Below are 27,972 nucleotides of genomic sequence, written 5' to 3'. Positions count from 1 at the left end.
CCCGCGTCGGGGGAACGAGCGAGCGGCTGCATGTGGCTTAGCTGCCAGCTGGGGTTAAACCACAACAATCAGTTATTCCAATGGAACACACATTGCAATCGCACTTTCCTGGTGGTTGTTCTACCCGCCACAAAAAACAAACAAACAAACAAACAAACAAACAAACAAACATGAACCTCTCTCCACCACCCCCAAAAATGTAGGGGATCCAGTATTTAAAGGTGTCACAATTCTTTTGTGATACCGTTATGGGAAATCAGGTGGCAATATCTTAAACCTTGCCAAATTATCCCTGAAAGAAACATTCTGAACTGTTCAAAGAGCTTAATGTACATTTTTAAATGAATCCCAGTGTATAATTCCCTAAAGGATGGGATCCAATTCTATTTTGTACTCTGAAGAATTCTATTAAACCTTTAGAGCACTTTGTGAAATGCGAAAACGCAGTTTGCTAAAAAGATAGCCTAGGTGGTCTGCAGTAAATTAACCCAGTACTGCTGACTGTGGCCATTCTTGTGAGTTTGCTCCAAGGGATTTCTATGCTTACAGTATAACACCATTTACCAGTTTCTAAACTAGATTTGCCCTCTGGCTGCCAGTCAGCAGACCTTGGTGTAAAACATGGCCAGAAATTAGTTTGACTAAGACTTGCATTTCAAGACCAGAACAGTGCTATGTGTTACATACAACTACGCCCAAACCATTACTTACAATACTGTTGTTTTTCCCTAGTGGACTTTATGTAGTTAAGTTTTAGGCTGCTAGACTATGATGGCTGTTGCCTTGCCTAACTGGTGTTCCGTGTTCAGTAAATTACAATAGATCTCTCTCTGTGTTGCTTTGTAACAATTAACCTCAGAAAGGAGCTAACTCCATTTGCATGGTAATGAGACATTCATCTGAGCGACATCGGAGTTAAGCATGCTAATAAGTTTTTATGCATACACCTGAGGGGTCAAGCACAACAATGGACTTGGATAAGAAAACCTTTTATTAAATGCAAATCACTTTTCTTGTAAACACTATGACAGAGAACTTCATAGGACTAACACATCTTGCAAGAATGGAGTCATTTAGGTTCTATTTTCAGGCCCCCAGGCTAAGGAACATAGCCACCGATTGATTTGTATTTTGAATTAATATCAGTGTGGATAAAATCTTCATTATAGCATCAAAGGAGAGAAGTACTACAGGAAGGTAGAGAGGAGAAAACAACAATATTGCCTTATCTTTCACAAATTTGTCACAGTTCCCTGGGATGCAGGAAGGCAGATAAGACACTACTGCTGTAGAGCACAATGAAAGACAAATTTGTCAGGTTTCCATCTTATTCACCTATCTGTTTTAGCCAAGTGTATTTTAATGTAGGCAAACTTCCTAGTGAAGCAGGCTACCATTTTGGTCTCTATCTTGCACTAAAACTTCTTGAATTCATTCAATCAATTCACATTCTATGTGCAAAGAGTTTGAGATCTTAGTTAGGACAACCAGTACCAAACATTACCAAGGGGATAACTGGCTGCCAAGCATCTTTGGGACTAAAGGAGCAGAACCTGGACAGGATTTCTCAAAGACAAGGCAGATTGCACGCGAAGGAATGAAGGGAAGAAGCTGACCTTGATTCATTGAACTCTGGCACAGCCAAGTGAAGGAGGCCTCTTTCGTTCAGGAGAGGCTGTTAGCAGGACACACTGACTCATTTTGACAGCACACACAGTGTCAGGGGAGTGGTTCTGCTTAGCGGTAACAGGAGTGAAACATGGGCAGCCCTCTGAAAAGCTGGCCTCATGGCAAATCGTTAGAGGTTTTGCTCACTGACTAGAACATGTGAATTTAAATATCCAGTGGGTGTAGTGCGAGTTGCTCTATCTTTATGACAGAAGCTTATAGAAAGGGCTATATCATATGGTTATCCACAGTAAGAGGAGACTATACTGTTGGGACACAGAAAGTCCCTTTCATTTCTGTTGCTGTATGATGAGCTACTTTTGGGAAAAGTTTGGGTGATGTATAATATTACTACTCAAAGCCCAAACTCTAATCCAAGGGAATAAGCGTACACAATACAAAAGGGATCAGATTGACACCCGGCACAGAGCTACGTCAGTTCATTTAAAACAGATGAACTACGCTCACCTTGCTATACGCATTAAACAACAGCAACCCAACAACTGTACGCTTCTCAAAGATCCCTTTCACTGCAGAAGTTCCTGCTACCTTCAATACAATTGTTAAGTATTTTTATTTTGCTGCTGACCTATTTATGACATGTAAAACATGCTAGTATGCCATAGTCTAAAATTCAAGCCAGTAGATTGCAGAAAAACCTTACGAAGAGGGAAAGCTTTGTACAAGAAAGTACAACGCTATGGATAACTGGACCCTCAAAATGTATCTTGACTGAAACCTAGTACTCCGCTTCCTTCGAAAATTAACAAAAGCTCTTGGGGATTAGCTCTGAATTGTCATATTCACTGATATGTAGTAATTGCATCAAATGCATCACATGTATGTCTTCAAGTGCATCAAACAGCATGAGATCTCAACTTGGTGAGTTTGGGATTCAGGGGGTTAGGAAACATTTAATAGAACAACTACTAGCTATACTAGTCCAAATTCAAAAAACATCTGTGATGTAAGCTCAGTAGGATAATTTTTAACAATTGTTTTGTAGTCAGGACAGCCTGGGCTCCTTTCACTGTCCAAACTTTGTAAGCTACAGCTACTTATTTAAAAAGAATTCAGATTAAATTGGAGTTTGTGGAGAGTAAGACAGGAGGTTTAGAGCTAGGCAGCCAAGAAGGCCAAGAATTAGAAGGGAATTTGTTACAGAGAGTGAGAAAGGAGGAATCATGCATATTCAGTGTTCATAGTCTACACTAATCTGTGTGGACCATAAATACAGTGGCGTTTTGCAAACACAGGTCAAAATACATAAAAAATTATTATAACTCAGATAAGAGTCCTGAACATACATGACAAACGCTGTCACTTCAATCACTATCTGCTATGAACCTCAAGTCTTCTTCCAAAACAGACCTGGAGCTTTCTGATGACAAGGGGAGGAACTCACTTGAAGTCTATGGAGGGAACCAGAAAAATGGAAGCAACACACTAACTTAAAAGAAAGAGGGAAAGGTGATACGCAGGGCATACCAGAGTATCCAGGCCAGAAGCAGAGAAGGAACAGAAAGGAGAAAAAAGGGAAGAATGAAAGTGTATTGAAAGTGAAAGTTGTCTTATAGCTGAGAAGCAATGGCTGAACCATAGAGCAAAATACTTCAGAAAGTTTTCATTGAGAAAACTTCTACACTTTTGATAGGCAGTCTACCAAATGGAGTCAGGTTTCTTGTAATACCACTAAGACAAAAGTAATTAAGGGGTGTATATACAATACATACTCAGCTTTTGAGGAAGAAAAGCTTACTTCTGGAGCCAAAAAATTTTTTTAGCCTATTTTTTAAATTATGCGGTAAAAATGCAACTAAGAGAAATTGTAAGATGGCAAAGCAATGCAAACAGAGAGGTTCTAGCCCTACACTTAAGGGTTAAAATTACATACTAACATACTAGATTCCCAAAAATATAAGCCTAGAGCTAGGCTGATGACACTTAGGCCCCTAGAGTGTTAACGAAGGCCATCCATCCAAAACTCCTGCTTCACTGCTCAGATCTTTAAGTCACAGGAAGCTACCAAGTGCTCAGTGCTACAAAGAACCAGCGTCCGAACATGTACACGCTCCTTAGTGTACCTTCAGGCTTGAAAACCTCAACCTACCATTCAAATCTCAACATCATTGAAATTCCTTTCAATTCAAAGCTGGTAAAAAAACCAAACCACATAAAACTGCTAAATTCATACCCTCTATACCATTCAAATCTCAAACATCATTGAAATTCCTTTCAATTCAAAGTTGGTAAAAAAACCAAACCACATAAAACTAAATTCATACCCACACGTATCAGATTCTCGTGACAAAAAGGCCCCCTGAATATATTGCTAGAGGAAAAATACTACTAATTATGTCCCTGTACCCAGTGCTTCTCCATTGGACGCTTTGTTAAATATTTTCAGACAAAAATACTGAACAACTCTCGCTGTCTGAAATCTGCTGGCTGCCATCATGAGGAAACAGGCATATCTTCAGTTTAAGACATTATGATTATTTTATTTGTTCTGTCACTTCTTAGTTGCATGTCTCCAATTCAACACTAGGAACTATCAGCCTGCTAAGGACTCAAACCAGAGAAAGACAAAAACTAGAAAGGGGGATACGGAGATCTTTCTGTTGAAAGCATTTTTTTTGTCTTGTAAAAATAATCACCATCATGTTGTCACTGGAAGACGACCAGTCCTGTTAAAAATTCACAGTTATAGCACATGTTTAGTGAGCGCTCCAGGGAAAATGAACACTTAACTGTAAGCAAACAAAAAATTAATGAAAATAGAAAATACTATCATACAGTTTTTTACTGTAAAGTGACCCCTGGAACACCACTGACCTTTGGTGGCTGTTTCCACTGACAACTGTTATATACATTTCCTTTCCAAGAATCTCCTCATTATTGCATGAAAACTCTGACGCTCATGAGCGCTCCAGGGAAAATGAACACTTAACTGTAAGCAAACAAAAAATTAATGAAAATAGAAAATACTATCATACAGTTTTTTACTGTAAAGTGACCCCTGGAACACCACTGACCTTTGGTGGCTGTTTCCACTGACAACTGTTATATACATTTCCTTTCCAAGAATCTCCTCATTATTGCATGAAAACTCTGACGCTCAGAAACAGCTTAGGAAGAGAATAGTCTTTTACTTTGCCAGGAAAGATTACAACGCACAGGAAATGCACAGTATGGTTTCAAACAAAGGTATTTCCCTTCAACTCCAGTGTAGCTTTTAAATATAACAATCTTCCCCTGGCTATATTGTCCTGACCTGATTTCATTGGTCTTAAGACTAAATAATAAATAATAAAAGACCTGGAGGCTCAAGCCTCTGTCTACTCTTTTCACAGTTTTGGAGTCAAAGACCATAATCTTGAACAGAAATTTGGGAAATTTATACTTTATTCCATACCTCATTGTGATTCTTGCTTAACCATTCCTTAATAGTGTTAAGGGCAATGACAGCAGCAGGCTCATTTGGAAAACCTAAAGACAGAAGAAATGAGAGATATATAAAAGGCACATATTTTTCTATACATACAAGAAAACAAAAAACTGGATTCCCCCCCCTGGCTTTTTTTGGACTATTTTGGGATTACAGTTGTCAAGTCCCTTCTTCACAGATTTGTATAAAGGTTTTAGGTAACATCAATTACTTTTTTTGCCCAGCTAAACAAATTGAAAATAGGGCCAGTGATTTTTTGTTTGTTTGTTTGTTTTTTTGTTTGTTTGTTTTTAAACTCCAGTTAGAAAAGCTCCACAGCTCAAGCGAAGTAGAAACAATAGAGAGCTATACATGTGTCATACTAGGCAGGCAACAATATAACACATATATCACAGTAACAAATACTAGGCTTACATTTCATGGCATGCAAGAAAAATTCAGACATTTCTTAGGCATAAGGGCTTTCTTAAGGCTTTCTTGCTTTAATCCATCTGTCAGCAGAACTATACAACACTATGACCCCAATGCCATAGACCTTATAAGGACAGAAACGTCTGAGTTAGAAATCTCTTAATTTATGACCTAAAACATAATGAACAACTTTGGAAATTAAGGAATTCATGAAGCATAAGTGTATGAATTTAAGGCCTGATGTTGCATGACATACTAGCAATAGTAACTCCCCCCAGCACTAAACAATATCAGAAATCTTCCCAGGGATACAGACTTTTTGCTTTGATGGTCTCTATCTATCAAATCTAAAGATGCTTTCATTACTTAGGCAGCCTTAATTTAATTTTCCTTTAAATTCCTAACTTGAGGGCAGCAAATCATTTTTGTGAGGATTTAAAAATAAAAACCCATAAGCTGTATGAATAGCTCTCAGTAGGTTAGATTAATAGAACAGTCTTTGAAGAGGTGGAGCTGCAGGCACAGTGTACAAGCAAGCAACGGCGCTAGACAGAAACAGTCATGAAGTTTGGCATACAGCTGCGTACATGTAGCCTTTTTTACATCATACATCACCCCTCGCACCATAAACTGAAATGCAGACGCTGCAAAAATTAGAAGATGTGTCCAGCTTTTTGACCTGGCACCTTATCCTCCAAACTCGTATCTTCTTTAACCCTTCTTCAGAACTTGTGCACTGCTAGATTAAAAACAAAAACACCCCCCCCCCAAAAAAAAAAAAAACCAAACACAACCAACCCCCCTCCACCCTCTTTACCCTTTTTGAGTCACATCCCCAAAACATTACTCCCTGTAACTGGACTCTGCAAGGATTTTGTCCAGCAGCATGCCTACTGTTTCGAAGTGATCAATGACAACCATCCAGCAAGAGTAGCAAGTAAAATAGTCAATGTTTGAGTAATACTGACATTTAGCACCTCCTTTGCCACATTTTTCAATAAAGAATATTTTTAAATTTTTAAAAATTTTTTTTCCGAGGTCCAAGATGGAAAATTAGCTAAGATCCTACAAGTGTTACTGTGGATACTTCCACTGCCGCTGGGAAAATATATTCTTATGACATTTAATAATTCATCAAGGCACATGTTTTATGACACAAACTAATGAACACTAACGAAACCCAAAGCAGGGACTTCCCACAGCTTCATTTTCATCATATAAGATAACAGACCTCTAAGCAGACTGTCTGCTTAAATTAGTAATGTCCTATCTAACAAACCAGGACTTTGGAACAGAAATTCTGTACCCTGAGTGTGGCAGATCTGCCTGGACATACAATGAACACCACGCAGAGGGAGAAACACGTATTTCAGACAACTGATATGCCATTGTTTATGCACTGAATGGTTTATTTTCAGAACAATTCTCCCTCCAGCAAGATTCACTTTTCAGGCTTGTTTTTCACTCCCTTGCAGCAGGGTATTTGCCCAAAACTGTGATAAAGCACTGGCAGTTTTATAGAATATCTCCATAAATTGTACATTATTTAGAAAACTGCTGCCACACTAACCAATCTTAAATAGAAGCTTATCTAGAAAACTGGTGTTCAATTACTCCTAAGTAACCACAATGTAAAGGAAACAGTTCAGCAACCAAAAGAAAAAGCCTTGAATTCCGTGTATGATTTCAGAAAATATCTTGAAATCCATAGAAGCCTTTTATGACCAATTTAAAAAAAAAAAAATCTAATTAGTATTTTACACACATTTCTGGTAATTTTAATGAAAAGAATACCTTATTGACTTTATGCAGAAGCAGGATGGAATTTAGCCTCCTGTTCAATACCCTGCACCAGCACAAAAGGCCCTGTGTCTCTGATTCTCGAACAGAAAAACATTTTGGTTTATAGGACTGGGTTAAAGGGAGATAAAGTGTGATGGGATCTTTTTAAACACGTTTTTGCGTTGTTCTTATCTCTAAGCTACGTTTGTCTGCCGTAACATTTCTGGTCTGTTCCCATAGACACACCCATCCCCCTTCCCCACTTTCCTTTCAGCAAAAAAGCAATCTCAGTGAGCACGTGGGAATCAAATTACTTGAGAGAAATGAGCTCAAGGAGCCTCACAGTTAACCGACTGCTGGAGCAGCAGCTCAGGCAATTCTGGCTAAAGGCTCAATTTCACAAAAGATAAAACAGGTAAAGTAATAAGAGTGACACTGGCCCATGTTACTGCAGTGAGCTCTCCTCTAGAATACTGAAAAGCACAAGGGCACAAAAAGGCAAAGAAGCATTAGCCGTAAGGTACAGGCAAGGGGTGCCTCCGTAGGACTTCACTGGGTTTGTCTGGCTGGACAAAAAGGGAGGGTTGGCAGGCTGTATGTCACGGATAGGTGTGGGGTGAAGCATGTACCTACCCACACAGGCCTCTAACTTGGGCTGGGCTTCCTACATCCTCCAGCGGCAAAGCCGACATTTTGGCCACAAATCCCGCTGTGCCACAGAAACGGTGCAGGTTACCTTCGGTTCCTGAAGAGCTGCTTCAGCAAGCGGGAACTTTACTGCAGCCCTCTGCATTTTGCAGTGCCCGCTAATCACATCTCATCATCTATTACCAGGATCTACTCCCAACCCCTCAAGTACAGCAAATCCTAGAAGTGAGCAGCCGCCATCTCTTGTGTCCCTCTCAGTTCAGGAGTCTTCCTTTAAAGTACAGTTTTATTCATTACAGCTGATGGCACAGTGGGTGCAAGCCTGGTAAGTCAGTAGGAACGAGGTGTGCAGAAGGTCCTGCATGGCTTGAAAGACATGGTGGGCGAAGGAGAGATCCCATGTGCATGCACAGCCAGGGCAGAGCTTTGCTCTGCTCATTCAACACTACCAATTCTAGATAGTATGTCAGTGTTAACCATCTCCATGTGTCTGTCCCTCTGGCTGTATGGGAAAAGGCTGTATCACATCTGTGTCTCTAGAAACTCTTGTTACTCCAAAATCTTTGTAATTTGCTTGGAAACTGTTATGAAAGCTCTCATGTCTTTGCCCAGTCGCTTCACAGTTAAAATGTCGCTCTAGACAGGACAGCTGCCTTTGTATATGCCTTTAGAAAAGCAACTGCCAGCTTTAACGCTGACTTAGGTACCAGCATCATCCAAGTCACAGCCAAACTTAGAAACTTCCTCTCTTCTTCTTTGCGTGTTGCTAATAGATGTATGTACTACTACATTCACTCCCTAAGATGAATGACTATGCCTTCATACTCCCCCCTACAAAAACCCATCCTACTACCATCACATAAAATATACCTCATCTGAACTCTACTGCTTTTGGTATGTCCTTGCACAGATATTACCCACGGTGACAGCCTATGAAAGCTTTTAAAGGTCTTCAAACTTATGAGCTTCTACACCTCTTTCCAGGACTTTACCACCTTATTCCTGGAAATTGTAACACTGACCTGAGAAATGGTTGCTGAAACATGCTGTACACTGTGCAAGTTCTCGCAGTCATCATGGCCATAATTTTCCAGAGAAGGCATGATAAGATCTGGCAGAATTATTTTGAAATATCTGATATTAAATAAATGTGCTGTTTTAGAGGAGGAGAGTGTGGAGAAGAACTGAGAAAGACAGTAACTGTAGAGATACACACATTGAAGTTCCCCTTACATTTTGTATTTATTCCCTGGAAAGCAACCGGTAAGAACGTAAGTCCCCCTGTTTCATCAACGTATGGAAAATACGCGATGAATTCCCTGTTGTTAGACACTCTAGTGTAAATGCTCAGCCTTTTGTGCTTGGGGGATGTAGCAGAGAAACATTCACACTATTGTGAGTGTCTGTATGCCTAAGTTGTCTGTGCAGTATCTGAAAAATGTATACTAGAAGTTCTTCAATGAATAACAGTGCAATAAGGATTTTGTGAAACAAAATTAATAAAAACCTATTCAAGGGACTCCCAAATTGTATGGAGATGCTGGTAGCTTTATCTGTCTCTCTTACTGTGCTCAATCCAACGCTGCACCTTTTTAAAAATGTTTAACTTACAATCAGGTAATGCCACCACCCCATGAAAAGCCCATTAACAAAACACAAGTACTAAATAATCAACCTTTAATATGATACAGCTGAAGATGATAACAGATTGTATCAGTTAGGTTTAACACTAACAAGCAAATGTCAATCCAGAAAATCACTTCAGTAGCTGCAGGGGTAAGTGTTATAATTTGTCAGTTTAACTGAGATGCCTAATGTTTTCTGTAAATCAACTCATCCTGGTAAAAAAAAAAAAAAAGTCTGCATCTTTTTTGTTAGTACAGCCTAAATGCTAGACAGGTTTTTATTCATTTAAAATATGCTCCCTTCTCTATGGTTTCTGAAAGGCTCATCACAATCTTAATATTCTTATTTGCCAGTTTTAATGGTTTCATTTTGAAGCAAACCATGAAAAGAACCAAATGCACATCAACACAAATACTCATTATGTCTTTCTCATACTTTCTCAGAAAAATATCTACACTGGCATGTTTGCGCATATATCAAGATGCAATAGTTTACAGACTGTTCCCCTGTTCTAAAATCAAACCTGAGTCCTGTTGTTTAATCAACATGAGTGTCAAAATGTAATAACTTCCATTTATTTAGTTTATGTATTTGTCAATGATGTTTAATAATATATAAAGGATGCTCTTCAAATAGTAGCTCAACAGTCATATTTTGACACTGTGGAAGTGTACTGAAAAGCCCCCTCTGCAGTCAGTATGACAGGGTATTTCCACCATGCATCAAGTATTTGCTATATGGGAATCATCAGCACCAGATGGTGTGGAAAATAAAGACTTTTCCCAGGTTTGTTTAAAAAAAAAAAAAAAAAGGAAAGGAAAGAAAAAAGGCACTAAGCATTTATTCCATGTATGTTCTGAAACCCAGTATTATCATCAGGGCTAAAAATGCTTTCTGAATCACAACAGACGTGAATAACTGAGCTTCATTATGGTTGTGTGCATTAAGGCTAGCTATTGACAACACACCAATCCTAACACTTCAGCCATATCACTTCATGACAATAAAAGGAAACAAATGAGATGCACAGCCCAGCATGCCTGAGGTGGGGTTACTCAATACATTCACTTGTCCTTCAGCTATGAAAATAGCAGTATAATCTTGCAACCAATCCCATATAATCATCTTGTCAAAGATATATTTTAGTAGTAAAAATGAAATCGCTCGTGCTAGGTTGAGTCCCATTACCATGGTAAATCTGGCCTGTTTAGAAGCAGTGATGGTAGTATTCTACCAACAAGCTTAGGTTGTTGCTATTTTTGAGCTTTTTTCACCACACACTCTTTTTTTTTTTTTAATATAACCATGATCACATGGTGATTGGATAAACAAGCTGACAAGTTACTAGCCTGATCATTTTTGTGGACACTCGCAACCTGGAAAGGAAGTGCCCTCATTTGGATCAGCTGCATTGAAAACTAAAGAGAAGAGCCATGAATCTTCTGCTGAATAGCCTACCTTGCCTTATTGAACTCATTCTGCCAGAGAAAACCTTATTTGCTGTCCACTCAAAAAAATAACTCTCAGAAAGACAGTGAAATTAAGTACTGTGAAAAGCCAGTAACCTTTCTGTTACCCCAGTTACCCCAAGAAACAAAGCTGCACATATTCACTGTATCCCTTATAGACTATGCTAGGGTAATTAATTAGCATGCATATAAAATGTCAAAGGAAAATGAGAAATTTTCAAAATGCATGAACAAAACATTCTTCTGAAGAAATCATTATGTGTCTCAATTCTTCTCAAGCAAGGAACATGCCTTTTCATTTTCCCTGAGTGAAAAAATTCAGCAGCAACAGGAAAATACATACAGCTCTTGAAGAATGATTGCCAATTGCATTCAATCACTGACATGATAAAGAGGCTGCTGGTAGAAGATGGTTAATAAAGAAACCCAAAATAAGCATCTAGCAACTAATGCAAGAAACAGAATGTCTCTGCTATGATGCAGTGACACAAAGCAGGTAGAGTACTGAAATGACGGAGAGCCCTTCTTCATCCACAGAAGTGCATTGGGTAACTCGGTGATCCCTGGTTAAGTCAACCAGAGTCAATGCTGGCACCAGAGCACATTATAAACCTCATGCAAGTCAGCAAAACCAAGACAGGTTGCAGGCCGAGATGAACTGGCTCTCTCGACAACAGGGCTGGCTCAGCCTCGGCTTGTCAGAAAAGATGCCCAGTGTGTGCTCATTGCTGTGCTGACTGGCACTGGTCTCTTGTCCGATCAGCACGGCAATCCACCTTCACCATCTACAACTCAGCTGCTTTTTCTGTACAAGTTGCAAATCTGGAATCAGCTTATGGCTGCAGTCGAAGAGAGGTCAGTTACAAGGAGGTGGCTAAGATGCAAGAAAAACCACGTCATTGCTGTTTCTCTGAAACACACGATATCATACCATGCTTTACTTCACGCTCCCCTACACTGATATCATCAGGAAAATACCTGCCATATAATTGTCTTAAAAGTGTCAGCTGAATATGGGCATATACTATAATTATTTAGGTCATGTGAGCAGATGGAGGCTTGCACTAACAAGGTCTTAGGAGTCCACTAAAGAAAAACTAGATGTTAAGTTTACCAAGCTGTTTGATATTTGTTAGCATTGGGAGGAAAAAAAAAAAGTTTTACTGAAAATGCATTTACATTTGGGCTGCTGAAGAGGAATAGAGCTTCCCTACAAGTACCTTACTGCAGGGGGTATTATACCGGGATTCTGCAGGAGAGCTGTATGTTTGCAAGAATTTCACTTTTCTGCAGCAGTCAGTAGATTTTTATTAGAAGTTAAGATTTTGGTTTCATTCTTTTTCCAGCATTTATAGGGAGTATGCTTGCAGGGGGACCACATCGTGGATAAATGGGTTCTCTAACAGTCTTGTAAAAAAATATAGCAAGCAATACTCAGACTCTCTGGGAAGTAAACTGCTTCAGAGCTGTGCTGTTTACTGTGCTATGTGATGGAGCTTTTCTGTCCGTCAGGGTACTTCTAATGCCCGTGTGGAACATTAAGGCTTCAAAGCTGAGCATAATAGGAGAAACAGCAGAAAGATACCACCACAACACTGAAAGGCAAAAGATCTCACTAGTCTGGCAATTAGCATTCTCATATGCTAAGAGAAAGTATATACAATGCAAATGCAAGTGAGAGGTATACTTACACAGGTAGTTTCGCAATTATAAAATCTACCTATGAGAGTGTATATGCAACGTTTGCGTAAATTACACAGCCATTTAGGCACGTGTATGCAGCTGTTCATGAGCTCAAGTACATCATTCTTCTTAAAACACACTATATACCATATCCAGAACTGCTGTTCCAGAAACAAGGGTTGTACAGAGAAACATTAATTGAAAGAGGTTTCAAAGTGTACATAAGCTCTTTAATGCAGAGTATTTCATCTTCTACTTATCCATACATAGCAAGCAAGTTTGTTTTTTTTTTTTAGGGTGGCAACATAATACAGCAGAAGTAATTTGAAACAAAGTGTAAAGCACTAATCAACTGTGAAATCTCCCATCATACACTGAATTGAACAGCAATGGAATATTGGCTTCATTGTAGTTACAATTCCAACAAGGTTAAACATTTATTCTACCCACTGACTTAAATAAAAATGCCTTGTTCTCTACTGAAGCAATGTGTAAGGAATCAATCTTACCTTCCTGAAGTGCCTTGCTAATGCTGCAAGAGATAAGAAACAAACAACCCCCCCCCACACACACACGCTCTGAATTCCACTTGAAACTGGTAGTTTTTCTATAAAAATGTGGTCCAATGCAATGATGCCTAACCTTTACTGACACTATCCCAGGCCCTCCTTGACACGCAGTGCCCCCCTAAGCACTGAGGGAAGCCTAAGCATCCAGAGATCTGCTGTTCAGCAATAGGAATAAAGTAACCATCCTCGACCTCGCAGAGCCCGGTTCCCTATGGAAATGCATCTTGCAATTGATTGCAAACTCTAATTGAGGGCTCGCCTGAAATTGAGATATTCTCAACATGCCTCTCCTTGCTGGAGTCCCTGATGTCTACTAATGCATCTGCCACTACAGGCTGGGCAGGGGGAGAAGGGGGAGAATTTGCTATGAGAGGCTCTTTCTTCTCCTTGCTGACAGAATCTTTGCGCAGACAGTGGGAGCCAGGGAAGCGCACTGAAGTGCAGCAGGTTGGGGTGGAGGAAGATGAGGAAAGGGAGGGAGCACAGGACCTCTTGCTCCAAGATGGGGTCCAGGGTTTTGGGGAGGAGGGCTGAATCTGGCCGATACAATATCAGGGCTGTTGGCTTCGCTGGAGCTCTCGGTATTTTGACTAGAATAGGCAACACATTGTGACAGGAGTTACAAGTACAAGGACTTGGGGACGCGTATATGAGGGATGTGAGGGAAGACAAGCTACCACAGCAAAATGAAGGGAGATGACAGTATAAAAAGTCTGAGAAACTTCAGAGGAATAAAACATACATAGGCAATGGCCAAAAATACAGTGTCACATAAAGAAAACAGCCAGCGTTGCCAGCCCAGCTCTATCCTTTAAATCACTTCCACCACATTCAATTGCTCTGACAGATGCAACCCAAGGACCTAGCTGGATTATCTAAAACCAACAGAGTACTTGGTGAAGGCCATACGCGTACAAGAACAAACAAAATAATCTGACATTATTTCTACTGAAGCACTGTTCTTATCTCCTCTCTAAGCGAAAACAAAGATTTCCTAAGAGGACATAAAGAAAATGAGCTGAAACTACATATACTCACTCCTTGTGGGGAAAAAAAAAGGGAAACAAAGATGTTCTTTTATCTTTTTCCCCAAAAGACATATGGAAAAAAGTTATAGGGCAGGTTGGGTGAAAAAGCAAGATACAGCATGAGGCATATTTAATCTACTTAGTTTATTCTTTTTAAGAAATACATTATTGATTCTTGGTTTGTGTATGTTATTCACACTGTGGATTTTTTTTTCATTCTTGCCTCAGGCAGTGATAAGCCATGCTAAAGGGTCACACAGACCAGCAGCTATTGTATTCAGGAAATCTACAACAGCTCAAAACTGAAATATTTCCAGATAATCTGGAGTTCAAAAATGCCAGTACATTTTGGAGGAACAGAGAGGGGGTTGCACTTTATTTTTGATGCTTAATGGCTTCAGTTCTTCACTGTACAGTAGGGCACTCCATACTACTTCAACACCCACCAAGTGAATGCTGCTAAAACAAGTGCTTGTGCAGGATGTTTGACTTGACACATCATTGCACTATCTCAACATTTTATGCATTAATTTTTTTAAGAGGAAGCATTTTTTCCTCCTTGCCTAGATGCTGCTTCATTTCTGTATAAGTCATTTGCCTGGCAAGAGGTAAGCTCCATCTGAAAATACATATCCTTCTTTTTATGCAGCAAGGGTCACAGTGCGCCTTATTTGATTTTATGCTACTGTATGTATCAGCAACCAGCCAATCTACTCTAGATTCATAACTTCATTTCAGGCTGTATTGCAGCAACTTTGTGAACAAAAATTACATGAAAGCCACCAGCAGCTATTCAAACTTCCTCCCAATGCTGAACTGAAAACTTTTTTTGCTTGTTCTGTTACCTGAGATCACAGTAACATACACAAAAGGGGAAACGTGATTAGAAAGAGTTTTAGGGACTGGATTAATGGGAAAACTGGTTCAAAGCAAGGATAAGGAAAACTTGAAATTTAAAACTCTGATTTCGGCAAACGTGACTGCTTGCAACTGTGCATCTCACTTCCGACGCTCTTAGCAAGTCCTCATGTGCTGAAGAGTATAGAACAAACAATTAATGGGTAAAATACAAAAATATCGTAATCTCTTGGAAAACCTTGACTCTTCTTCCACCTTCTTTCTGGTTTTAAGGACTCATTCACTTGCATGCTAATTATATCCACCTGCGTTAGCACCCCCTTATTGCAACACTTCTCTTGACTGACAATCAGCCCCTAGCATCAGTTGCCTTTTAAACCCAACAACACTAGTTGATCAACAAAATATCCCAGATTTCATCAGGTTCTTCAGTGTATCAAAAGATCACATCATTAATTGTCAAACAGCTATTTTTTAAAAATATGATTTCTGCTAATATCTCTAATTTGCGTTTCACTCACAATTACGCATTTACTGAGTCTTGCATACTTCAATCAAAAAGGAAATTAAATAACTAGTTAATGGCACTTCCAATCCCACAAATTCAAATCCAGTTTGGTCTTGATATGAACTTTCGGTCTTATTAACACTTGTTTTAAATAGCATTTTCAGCATGTATTCTGACAAGTTGTCAGTGTGATTTTTTTTTTTTTTTTTTAAATTATACAAACGTGTTCTGCTTTAGCAGGTAATAGAAATTCCTGATGTTTAGAAATGTTTAACAAACATCAACATTTCTGATTAGACCATTGGTAAATCTGGCTTTAAAGTAAAGAGATTTCATTTTGCGAGAGGCCATTCTTCAGGGGAAAAAACCCCAAACAAACATGTTTTCCATGTCATTTTGAACAATACTCGGATTGATACAGGAGAAAGCCAATGCAAATTACAATTACTGTAGTCAGAAGCAACGCCCATATTTGAAAAGGAGCCTATGCTACGGTTGGTTAGATCAAGCAGTGAAGGATATGGAAGACTAAGAAATTTCTTTTGTCCAACAACCCAGTACAAATAAGAAGCTGATCTGGACAATTTAAATGTAGATTTCTTACCACCTGTCAGACAAGTGAGATTTAAAGACCTCCACTTAAAAAACTAGGAATCTCCAACCTGAGTCTTTAAGTGAAAATTGACCTCCCACCTCAATTTCCTTGTAAATGTGGCCATGTGCAGCAAAAGGGGTGGTTTATTCCAGCACTTTATTAAATTTAGCTTGTGTGTACGCTCAGCACGAGATGACCCATGCTATGCCTGGGGAAAGTGACACTTTTGAGGCAGATCTCCACACTCCACGTCGCAGCCAAACACGACTAATCCTCTTGGAAACACAACATCCCAGGTAGATTAGCAGCAGGCGTACAGAAGAGCATTTAAACTTATTGGACGGAAAAATGTCATTGATTATTAAGCAATGAAGCAAACTAGGGGAAATAAGGGATCTTTAATTAGGGAAAATTTAAAAAGAAGGTGGGTCAGTTCAAAAGAGCTTTTTACATAATCGAAACCGAATGTGTTAAGAGTCAAGCTTACAGAGCAGCTTTAGCTAGTGTGATTTCCATTAATTTTATCAGATCAAAGGGTCCTCTCTATATATACAATTACATTCGAGATAGCTTGCATTAACACGACAGCTGCACATCTCCAGATTTTGAAAAATACTACTGCAATATTGAGTTGGGCCAGGATTATTTCAGCAAATTATCTAGTCTTCCTCACATCTCTGGGGACAGAAACCAGTAAAACACACCCCAAAACTGCATGGAGGAGGGAAAATTATCACTGTATGGGACAAAACCTAGAGAAGTCAGGGCAATTCAGGCAGATTTATAGAGGTTTTACCTCAGCTCTTCTCACAGGAGGGGGAAAAGAGCCTCTCCCAGCTCTATGCCTTAAAACTGAAAAAGGCATTTCACAAACTCTCCTCCTCCCACTGCAGCGATCACAGACAAGATGGCAAAGAACGTGTCTAAATTAAAATAAAACTCCATAATATTTCCTGGTCTCTGGCTAACCTTTTGCTCTTGTATTGTGTGCAGGCGTCGAGGCGCTGACAGCAGCGGGGCTGCGGGGCCCCTGTGAGGAGAATCCAGGGCTGTCCCGTGCGGGGTGCAGCCGGTTCCAGCCGGCTCCAGCAGCCCTACCATAGGGCACAGCCCAGACCCTCCACAAAGTCAGCGGCGCCTCAGGGGAAGCCGGTTTAAGAAAGGGACAAAACAGCGTCCAGCAGTGAGGGGAAAAAAAAAATAAATGCGAGAAACAGCTCCGCAAGCTCCTCTTGCAGGAAGGGGTGGAGGATTTGGGGGTGAGGGGGTGACGTTGAGCCTGGGAAAGAAGGGGTGCAGGGAAGGCCTTTGTCTCTCACTATCCAAACCTATTTTTAACTGGCAATAAATTAAATTAATTTTCCCCAAGTCAAGCCTGTTTTGCCCATGATGGTACTTGGCAAGTGATCTCCCTGTCTTTATCTCGATCCACAAGCTTTTTAATCTTATTTTCCCCCCTGTCCTGCTGAGGAGGAGGAGTGAGAGAGTGGCTGGGTGGGCATCTGGCAGCCAAGGTCAAGCCACCGCACTACCACAGACTTCTCTGTCATAAAATTTTCTAACTATTCTATTTTTCTTTAACCAAAACGCACAATTTGAAAGCCTCCAAAATGAAGTCACAATAACATGCAGAAAAACTATAAATAAGACAGAGAATGGAAAATTAAGGCACAAGAGTACTTATGCTGGTGAGACCAGCGTAAGAATTTGTTCAAAGTATTTTTGTGGGGGTGGGGGAGCAATTCTAGTTAGACTTTTCTGGTTAGATTTACAAAACTAACAGACTGTCAATTCTACAAGAAACAAGGTTGATTTTCATAAAGCAATTGCTAAAGGACGGACCTCCACAGCAAAGCAAGAAAACTCACAGTACTGATGAGTCAAAACCAATGAGGTCAATACCTATGCTTATTTGAATTATACATATTTATAGATGAGCTTTGCAAAATAATCTCGTGCAGCTTGATGCTTATGCAAATAAAAGCTCCGGAACTTATAGTAACTACCTGGAGCCAGGAGAAGAATAACGGACTGAAAGTTTGTAGGGTTATGCCACTGAAAGTCTGAACATTACTACTTAAAATTATTTCAAAAAGCAAACAAAGGTGTAGTCGCTATCTAAAATAGTTAAGAATAAATAAAAATAAATTACACTAACCACTGTAACAGATACTACTCAAGCCATGTTAAAACCACCATATGGCCAGCACTCAGTATAACTTAAAAGTATCCTAGGAATAGAGGAAAAAAAAGTGGTGGACATCCGAACAAGAGAAGGAACTCCAAAATTCAGAACGGTCAAAGAAGGAGGATTTGTATTCCTTAAAAAATAGGACATTACAATTAAACCTCTTAGACACAAAAGAATTTGAACAAACAGAAAGACTAATTGCTGCAAGGTATCTGAGTTCATGCAAACACCAAAAGAAGGGAAATGAACTCAAATTAAGAAACCCCCTCTGCAACAGGAATTGAGGAAGAATTTCTCTATACAGATTGAAAGAGCAGGAAGGGGAAAAAAAATGCTAAGGATAGCAGTCAGACTAGCTTATGCAAACAGTTTCAAAACTAGTTAGAACACTATTTGAAGAAAGAGCTAGTGTGCAATAATAGTGCTAAGTCAAAGGAGGAAATGATGCATGTGTGAGCTTCTGGGACATTTCTTGTGCTGAAATTTTAATATGGAACTTGTTTCCTATCAGTTCCTATCAGATTCCACATAAACCTTTCTCATGTTCTGTGTATGTAAGAGTGGGATAATACCACTTTCAGGTACACACTGAAAATAACGTGATTCAAAAGGATTGAGGTACTTCTGAAAATTCAGTAAAGAAATGAAAAAAGTCCACACGCTAGTTTCAACAAAGCAAGTTCAGAGAGTGGCAAGATATCACCTGCTAAATCCAGTTTTAACAAGTGAAGATGCTACTGCCTCAAGAAATTCATCTCTGTCCCCCAGGAGTTACTCCACGCTCAGACCTGCTGGCTGAAATGTTTGTGCGAACATCCTTTGCTTTTGTCCAAACCAAGTGGGATGGGTTAGCTTCCATGTAGGGTTTTTTTTCCAGCCACGCTCCTTGGGACTGAAACAGATGAGCAAGCAGTCACGCAAGCAGGCAGACTGACAGACCTGAGGAGGCTGTGACTCCTGGCATGGGGCGGCTGAGGGAACCGGCGGAGTGAGCCATTGGAGGCCAGGCACCCCCACAGCAGGTGGAACTGGGGTAGCTAAATAGCGCTTAGATAAGATTGCATGGCTGTTTTGTTGGTGGTGGCTTTGCTTTTTTTTTTTTAAAGCAAAGTATCTTTTAAATAACTGCATCCAATGCGTATTAATGTGATGATACTGTCTTAAGCGCTGAAAATTATAGACAGATAATTCAGGATTGGATTGAAGCACGTGATTACCTCCTAGTGTTTACTAAGTGGATATTTAGATTTGTTGTGAAGGAACAGGAAGAGAGTTTCATTATCAGTTCTGACATTTTAGGGGAAGAGAGGAGCCTTATAATTTAGGGATCCACAGACATTAGCAGGCAGTGGCAAAAACAAGCAATAAATACAGAGTAACCTAAATAGCAGGGATCATACATTAAAAGTTACAAAATTAAGACTACAGATGAAGTTAAGGCAGAACCATTTTGTTTAGTAAGTAGAAAACCAGTGAAATATGTTGACAGTAAGAGTCATAAAAACAAATAATAAAAATAAGTAGATTAAAAAAAATTGTGGAGGTAAGAGAAAACTTAAGACACCAAGAATGATAAAATGTGGAGCCAAGGCTGAAATATAATCAGTGCAAATATCAAGGTGACCTCTTCCTAGCTGGAAGCTTTGATACTGTGAAACTTCAATAATTTGTGAAAATTGGTCTATTAAGTAAACATAATTCATTATCCAATGTAATTTTTTTAAAAGTAGATAATTTCTGGAAATCATATGTAATTTAAACATAATAAATGTTTATGAACTGCAATTCTATGTTTTATTAGCATAAGTGCTGATGGAGAAACATTTCTATCTATTCCTTTTCAGAAAGTGTTCAGCATAGTTAAGGTCAGCATAAATGCCAAGTAATCAACATGGGAAACTGAGAAGAAGGTCAACCCCTAGGAAAAGAAATCTTGAAAACATGAAATGAGCTAAGGAAGGATTTGGAATTTAATTCTTCACCATCAAATCCATGAAATTCCACAACTAGAACACCACTTACTGCCCTTGGTGAGACAATTTTGAATATGCTGGCATTATTAAAGAAATTCAATAGTAGAGCAGTTAAATATTTCCATGCCACTTGTGCACAATTTTGAAAAACATCAACTGAAAATATACATGGGGAGTTGATAAAACCTTGTGTATGCACATAAATTAAACAGCTAAAGATTCTTGTACATTCAGTTTGTCAGTTGTACATTCCCCACTTCTTGGTTGCCAAGCATGCTAAATACAATCGCTGCTTCTGATTACCTATATTCAATGAAATGGTGAAAACTCATTAATCAGGCCACACAATAGCAAGACTGGTATAAGGTTCCACAACCTGAAATCCTCATTAGGAATGACACGGAAGCATTGCCAATATGCACCCTCATTATCTGCATCATGGCTGACAGCTTCAATTAGAAGGGAGCTTTGAATCTCACATCTTCTTTTGTGAAGAGCCTACTATATACATCAGTAAACTATTGCTTTACTGAAAACTAGTAAATTATAACTTATGAAGTTGACAGCAAAATAAAATAGAAGATTCCTAGAGCACTGACCAGCATGGTCAGCACATAAGTAGCATCACTGTTTTCTTCTATATGGTATTTAGTACTGTGGAAAATGCAGCAACTTTTCCTTTCTTTCTCACTTTGGGAACGAGGCTTTATTTTTCTAAAAGGGAGAAAAATCATCTTCTCTTAATTAAGCAACGCCTGTTTAGCAACTGAATTGTTCTTTTCTCTCATTCCTAAAGCCAGAAAAAAAACCCAAACAGAAGACTACAATCAGCTAGCAAATATAGCTCAAAATGTTGTTGGCCTTACAGCAGTAATGTTCCTAATGGCACTCAGGGAAAAAAAAAAAAAAAAAAAAAAAAAAAGAACATTCTGGACTCATAATGGTCTGCTATATTGTGTTTATTAGCTACAACAAAAAGAACGGTTAAAAACCTATCAGTGGCATAATGTTTAGCACCTATTATGGACACAAGTATAACCACCTTATGGTAATTAAAGGCATAAGAAAATGATTAATGTTCTGAGGCCATAAAACTGCATCAGTTGAAAAGCTATTATGATTGCACTGTCTACAGCTCACAGCCTACACTGGGCAATTTACGCTGATATGCATTCTGCATAAAACTGATACTCATTTTTCCAACATTGGATAATGAACTCGTACATAAAGCTTAAACTACGCACCACACACTGGTCACCGCTGGAACAGTCGATTTACTCTTATCCTAAGGATGCAACTATTTTTTTTTTAAATATTAGGTTCTAGATCTTCCTATTCTCTATTTTTCTCATCATAATACCCAACAGTTCACACTGTCATCTTCTCCATTTTAGAAATACACTTCTGGTCATAAGAACTGAGAAACAGGAAAACGGATACAGAAAACATGCTACCTGGCTGCCAGCTGGAACAATGTGCTGACATTTACACCGGCTCTTATTTAGCTGAGGGATGTCTGAACCAGGCCCTGCCCAGGCAGGGTCAGCATAACATTATTCACATTGAACAGTACCTTGCTCAGCAAGTGGCCTGTAAGTGCTACTCAATTTGACTAAGCAAACCAGAATTTGGTTTTTGACAGAACAAGTCACAATGTGTGATGAAAGATGGTATTTTCCATATGGGATACTTCCAACGCCTTGAAAGTGAAAGTTTAATGTTCTTATTCCAGAGAGAAATGAAAATAGAAGGGGACAGAAAGTCTTCCACTGCCACAGCATCACATACAGTAAATTATTACCCTATAAATGGTATTATACATTATTTCTGTTAAAGGGTTCTTTCAAACGTCACAGAGAGAAGGGAAAGAGGGAAAAAAGTGATATGCTGCATTGTCTAAAACTAAATTGGAAAATGATAGATACAGTTTATCATCTAGTAATATATAGGAAAACAAGCACTCCACTCTCTCGTATATAAGTAATATATTGAAAGGAATAAAAAGAGACACACAAACCATTTACAAATGAGACTTTAAAGTAATGTTCTTTCCAAGGGGCTAGATACTCTTTCAAGAAAAAGTAAGATAACAAAGTCTTCTCTGTCCGAAATAAACATTATAAGAAAGGTCCAGTACATTGGACCAGATTTCTCCTCTGCTGAAGTCAATGAAGTTAGAGTCAAAGCAAATAGGGTCAATTACAAAAAGCTAGATCTATTCCTCTAAATGCAATAGAATATTTCATAGCTAGTGGAAACCACTATAGCTTCTCTGAAACCAAGGTATATTGACTTACTCCGGTTTGAATTTAGATCTGTTTCCATTTTAGTTACCAGATGAAAACCTAAAATCATAGCCTTAGATAGTATAAAGAACATTATTATGAGTTGGTCGGCTAAAATAGGGTCTCATATTCCAAATATAACCCTAGAAGCCACACACATGCTGCACCATTCCAAGAAGTACATAAGAAGAAAGGTAACTAAAACATCTACCAAAAGATCTCAACTTTTTTCCATAGCTGACAGAGTAAATTAGTTCTTCAGGCTGCTGTTTTTTCCTTTCCATCTAGAACCACCCTAGGTCCTATTCCCTGGGACAATTTCACAGACTACTTATCGTCGCTTAGACCTCCTAGCAATAATTGTTGCTGTGACAGGCTTCTTGTGCAGTAGCCATAACACATCCACCCAAACCAAGGAGCCATTTCGGTTTCTGTGGTGCCAGACAAAATCAAAATCACTCCTCACAACATAATTTAGGTTGCACTCTCTCCAGGGATCTTGTAAGCCACCACACAGTGACTCGTCCTCCTCAGGACTAATCCAGGTGATCCCCATCCCGCAGCAGTGATCGATGAGGTGCCAGGTGGCACTCAATAACCTTTATCACACCCGCCAAACCCTAGCACCAAGAGTGAACAGTTTGTTTATGGGTGGTGCTGGTGACAGGCACACCAAACAAGTCCCCTCGTTCAGTCTAACGGGGTGAATTGAAAGATTAGTCTGTCACGCCAGCATGAGGCCTCATTTTTCTTCTGTGCTACATAGGTCGCCCCCTTCCCGCAGCCTGTATTTGATTGTGATTAATTTGTCAAGGCTGGCTATAGCATGGAAATGAAGAAATGGATTGCCAATTACAGTTAGTCTTCTCACAGAATACCCCTCAAACCGGTGCTATTCTGCAGTAGTGACAGCTCCGAAATAAACTGAACGCAGCTCTATTGAGCAGAAACCTCACCCAAAGCGTATTTTAAAGCAGAAGGTGACTTCCCCCCCCCCCCCGCCTCTAACCAGCTCTTCAGTAAATGGTTGACTTCTATCCTGCCTGCCTGGCAGGTACACAAAAAGGCAATCCACATTTATTTTCGTAGTCACCTTGTTAAGGCGTACTGAACTTCTGACTTAACACTCTTCAACAAGGTGCACGTTTGTTTCTGAACGTCTCACCCTGAGTAAGCCTGAAGGGGAATTTAATATGTATACCATTACTGCTAAGTAAACAAAACCAGCAACAATTCTGCTCTGTACAGAAGCTCTTAAAAGCATTCAAACTTTCTCCTGAACAGTATTCACAGAAAGGTAAATTTTGACTCTTGCTGCGTTTCCTCTGCAGTAAACCTCATGTTCTCACAAGCTGTTTAGTGTTTCATTGATACAGACAACTAGCTTAAGTCGAATAACCAGATTCTGATAGATTAACGAAATAGGAAACAATTCCACATGACCTGATTTTTTATTAATAATTATTAATATGGAATTTGAGAAATAATGTCTCAATCCCAACAATGCATGCATGCAACTCATTTTATGCACTGACACAACCACCAGCAAATTACTCAAGTTGCATAAATTCAAAGCACGGGTACAAATCTAACTTTCTATTCCCTTAGAAATTCAGTTTTAAAAAAAACCCCTTTCCCTCAAGAAAATTCAGACTACTGTAATACATGTTTTCTTCCATTGTTGTAATTCACTGTATTTTATACTATTGTCTTGGGTATCATCTTCAGACAGAAGAAAGGTGAATGTGTTTCTAACAGTCAGAGGCACACAATGGCTTTAAACACGTTCTGAAGACAAAAAGGTACAACTCTTTTCCAGGCCCCAAAGTGGTCTTCCATTAACAACACCACCACCAAGATCTGCAGTGTGCAGAACTGCAGAATATGTCTCATAAACAGGATCCTGGCTTAGAAACAGGATTAGTCATTCATTACACTGAACCATCCGACTTTGCTATTCTTCTTCTGCCTCAGCAGCAGTTGCCCTTTCCAATGATATATGGTAGCATTGCTATCTAACAAAGATGCAGAAAAAAGGACAACACAGCGAATGACCCTTGGAGGCAGAGACACCTTTAAATTGCCTTTTAGGGACTTCGATGAGACTCAGAATAGCAAGCCTAGTCTGTTGATCTTTTCTTTCGTTTCAGGAGAAAGAGAAAGTATGTGCCCTAACAGCAATACATTTTTACCTTTCACAGGCTACCTAAAAGCACCAATATTCTCACACATACTTCTTCCACGCTTCTTGAAGTGACCTTCAGACACCGAACATATGAAAGAGATGATCTTGGTAACGTAAATTTATGTATATTGTGACTTTCTGTATTTGTACTGGAGTAGTATTTAGGGTCTCCAACACTGACTACGCCCATTTAGATAGGTATTGCATAAATACACAGTAAGAGACTATGTCTGCTACAGAGAACAAAAAATAGGACAAATAAGGGGCAGGTCCACAATATTCTGTGGCCAGACCTATCACTGTGTACTAGAAATAAGGAAAGAATGAGAGAGCGCGCTGTTTTCCTAAGGCATTTACTGTCTAATGCAATCACGGAAGTTCAAAAAGATACAGTTAATACCTTTGTGGTAAAACTAATTGATATACGTCACACCACAAATGTTATTCCTAGTCAACTTTAGTGTCTCAGGGCTTTTAAAAGCTACTTAAGCACACAAGAGCACAGACCAGTATGACTCTTCTGTTCTCACAGAATAAGTTTTAAGCTGTGAGTGGGATTCAATATTAACTGAATACACTTAACAGCTTTCATTTGTAAGCGTCAGATAAAACAATTGTACAGTATTAAAATGATTGTGGGTGACGATCTAGGACCAAAAATCTTACCCTAGGCACTTTTTTAGATCTTTTTCTAGCTGCTAAAGTATAGAGAATTTGTGTTCTATGACTAAGATTACATACAAGACTAGTTACTAGCTGCTAAAGTATAGAGAATTTGTGTTGTATGACTAAGATTACCGTGCCACAGCGCACGGGTAAATGACATCGCTGCTAATACGACACACATCAGCTCTAGTGCAAGTTTTCAAACCCAGGAGTAGTTTCACAGCTGTCAAGATGACACCTATTCTTCTTTAACTAGATTAATTTTATATTAAGTTCCTCCTTTCAAGGAAGCTCAGTTGCATCGTGAAATTTGACTGAAACCATTAAACTAGCTGTCTGTCCTTTTACAATGTGTTTAAAACTCAGACTAACATACTTCACCTACAACATTTTCTGTAGAAATGGGGAAGGCATGAAAAAGATGTTCTTATAATTACTAAGTTGTCACACTACATTTAATCATGAATATCGTTAAGAGACACCCACAAGAACACAATGTTCTCCTTTTGCAAATAAAACCTGCTTTGCTATAGCACCTGATGAGATCTCACCAAGGAATCTGAAGTAATGGTGTGATTCCCCGATATCAGTGAAGAAAACATCTAAGCAGCTTGGAATCACAGAAAAACCTAGGTTGGAAGGGCCATGGCACCTCTGGAGGTCATCTGGCCCAACCTTCTGCTCAAAGCAGGAACAATTTCAAACTTGAATAAGGTTAGTCACGGCCTCAGAGAACATCTTTGTCTTTGCTTCTGAATGCTGACTTCTCCAGATGAAAAATAAATGTAGAGAAGTAGTCATGAATAGCAGTATACACACTTAACTCGTTGATTTAATCATCTGATTTAGTTATCTGAATAGGTATCCAAAAGATTATACTAGTTGATAGTAGCCTCTTGACTCGTCAAGACAGTAATTTTTAAGTGATCTTGGGCCAGTTCATTCCTTTATATACATTTAAAGCTAAATAAAGTGAAACTGCATATTTTGAACTTGGGCATCCTTCTGCTGCTGGATTCTTCCGCGATGCTGTGGTATGTTCTACCCATGCCAAAGCAAACAGTGGAATTCACTAACAGATTGGGCTCCAAGTTTAGTTTTAGAGACATGCTCTTTTCTGGGGGGAAGGGACAAGATTACATCAAAGCAAAATTTTGGATAGCGATAATTGGGCCTTTTACCAAGAAGTAATTTATACTTTGTGTATCATATGAATTTAGTGTCTCCAGGACAAGGTCCATATATCTTTATTTTCTTTCTTAAATTCATTTCTTAACAAATTAGCTTCAAAGAACTTTAGCTTTTCCTGATTGTAAAGCCATAGAACAAACACATAAGATTATCTTGTTGACATCAGCCAGGAAAATTTAGAAAAGGGAATTAAGTGATGCTGTTGGTATATAACAATACAGAGTTTTAACTTTCATCATGGTAATTGAGACATTTTTAATTCTTAGAGTGGAAAACCACAAATACCAAAACAAACTTTATATCTGACCAGCTGAAGCCCTGTTTGTGATATCAGCAATATGTTTTCTGAATACCAGAGATCTTTTCCAACTCTTATGCTTTGCAGAATAGTTTGCCTGGGGAAAAAAAAAATAATACAAAAAGTGAAAGGAAAAAGGGGAAAAGCACCCAAAGTGCAATGTGTTTTTGATGCCTTTGGAGATGTTACTGGCTTTTCTTCAACAGTCTGCAGGTATCTATATAGCTCATTGCAAAAGCAGCTAGACGTGAGCCATGTTAGGAGCTTCAAGATGTAAGCCACTATGAAATAAGAGCAAGAGAGCACACAAACAATTGTTTCTTGCAGAGTAGAACCAAGACAGTGAGGTTAGAGAGTGTGGGCAGAAGTTGCAAGATTGAAGGGAGCAATTAATATATGCAAATACAAACTCAGAGCAGTGAGCCTAACAAAGGAGCCAGGCTTTCCAGACTTTAAAAAAGCCTGACGTTCTTCATGCTTCTGCTGATTTTAAAAGAAAGAAGTAACTACATAGACTCTCTATCTCTTCCTAAAAAGAAAAGGGAAAAGACAAAAAGCGAGGCCATGAGGCAACTGAGTATTCAGTGTTCAACAGTCTAAGCTTTCGAAGAGAAATTTTTAAGGACAGTCACTAAACACCATTTTAATGAAGGACAGGATTTGTACTCTAGTATTCAGGGGAAATGCTGTAAGTTTGACCAGTCAGCAAGAACTTCAGAATAGATAAAATTCTAGATAGCCTAACTACAATATCCATAAAATGCCAATTTCCACTGAAAAAGAGAGCTTATTAAGTCTCTGTCTGGAACCAAGTTTGAACTTCTCCTTGCTAAATGTGTCATATGAATGTTAATTTTAGACTGTTGAGAGCTCATTGATTTACACTTTCC

The 27,972-nt window shown here is 39.0% G+C and overlaps 1 protein-coding gene across 4 annotated transcripts in view; it reads right to left on the bottom strand.

The window, feature by feature from the left end:
* The window catches only part of MACROD2 (MACRO domain containing 2), a 922,980-nt gene that overhangs the window by 273,609 nt on the left and 621,399 nt on the right, over nt 1–27,972 (bottom strand). For all 4 annotated transcript variants that reach the window (XM_019472914.1, XM_019472915.1, XM_019472916.1 and 1 more), the window contains exon 7: nt 5,084–5,157. In XM_019472914.1, the coding sequence (XP_019328459.1) occupies nt 5,084–5,157 (74 nt within the window). The remainder of the gene's footprint in view (nt 1–5,083; nt 5,158–27,972) is intronic.

This window comes from Aptenodytes forsteri, unplaced genomic scaffold, assembly GCF_000699145.1.
Source record: "Aptenodytes forsteri isolate BGI_AS27 unplaced genomic scaffold, ASM69914v1 Scaffold5, whole genome shotgun sequence".
NCBI lineage: Eukaryota > Metazoa > Chordata > Aves > Sphenisciformes > Spheniscidae > Aptenodytes > Aptenodytes forsteri.
This window is presented reverse-complemented; position numbering and strand designations above follow the sequence as displayed.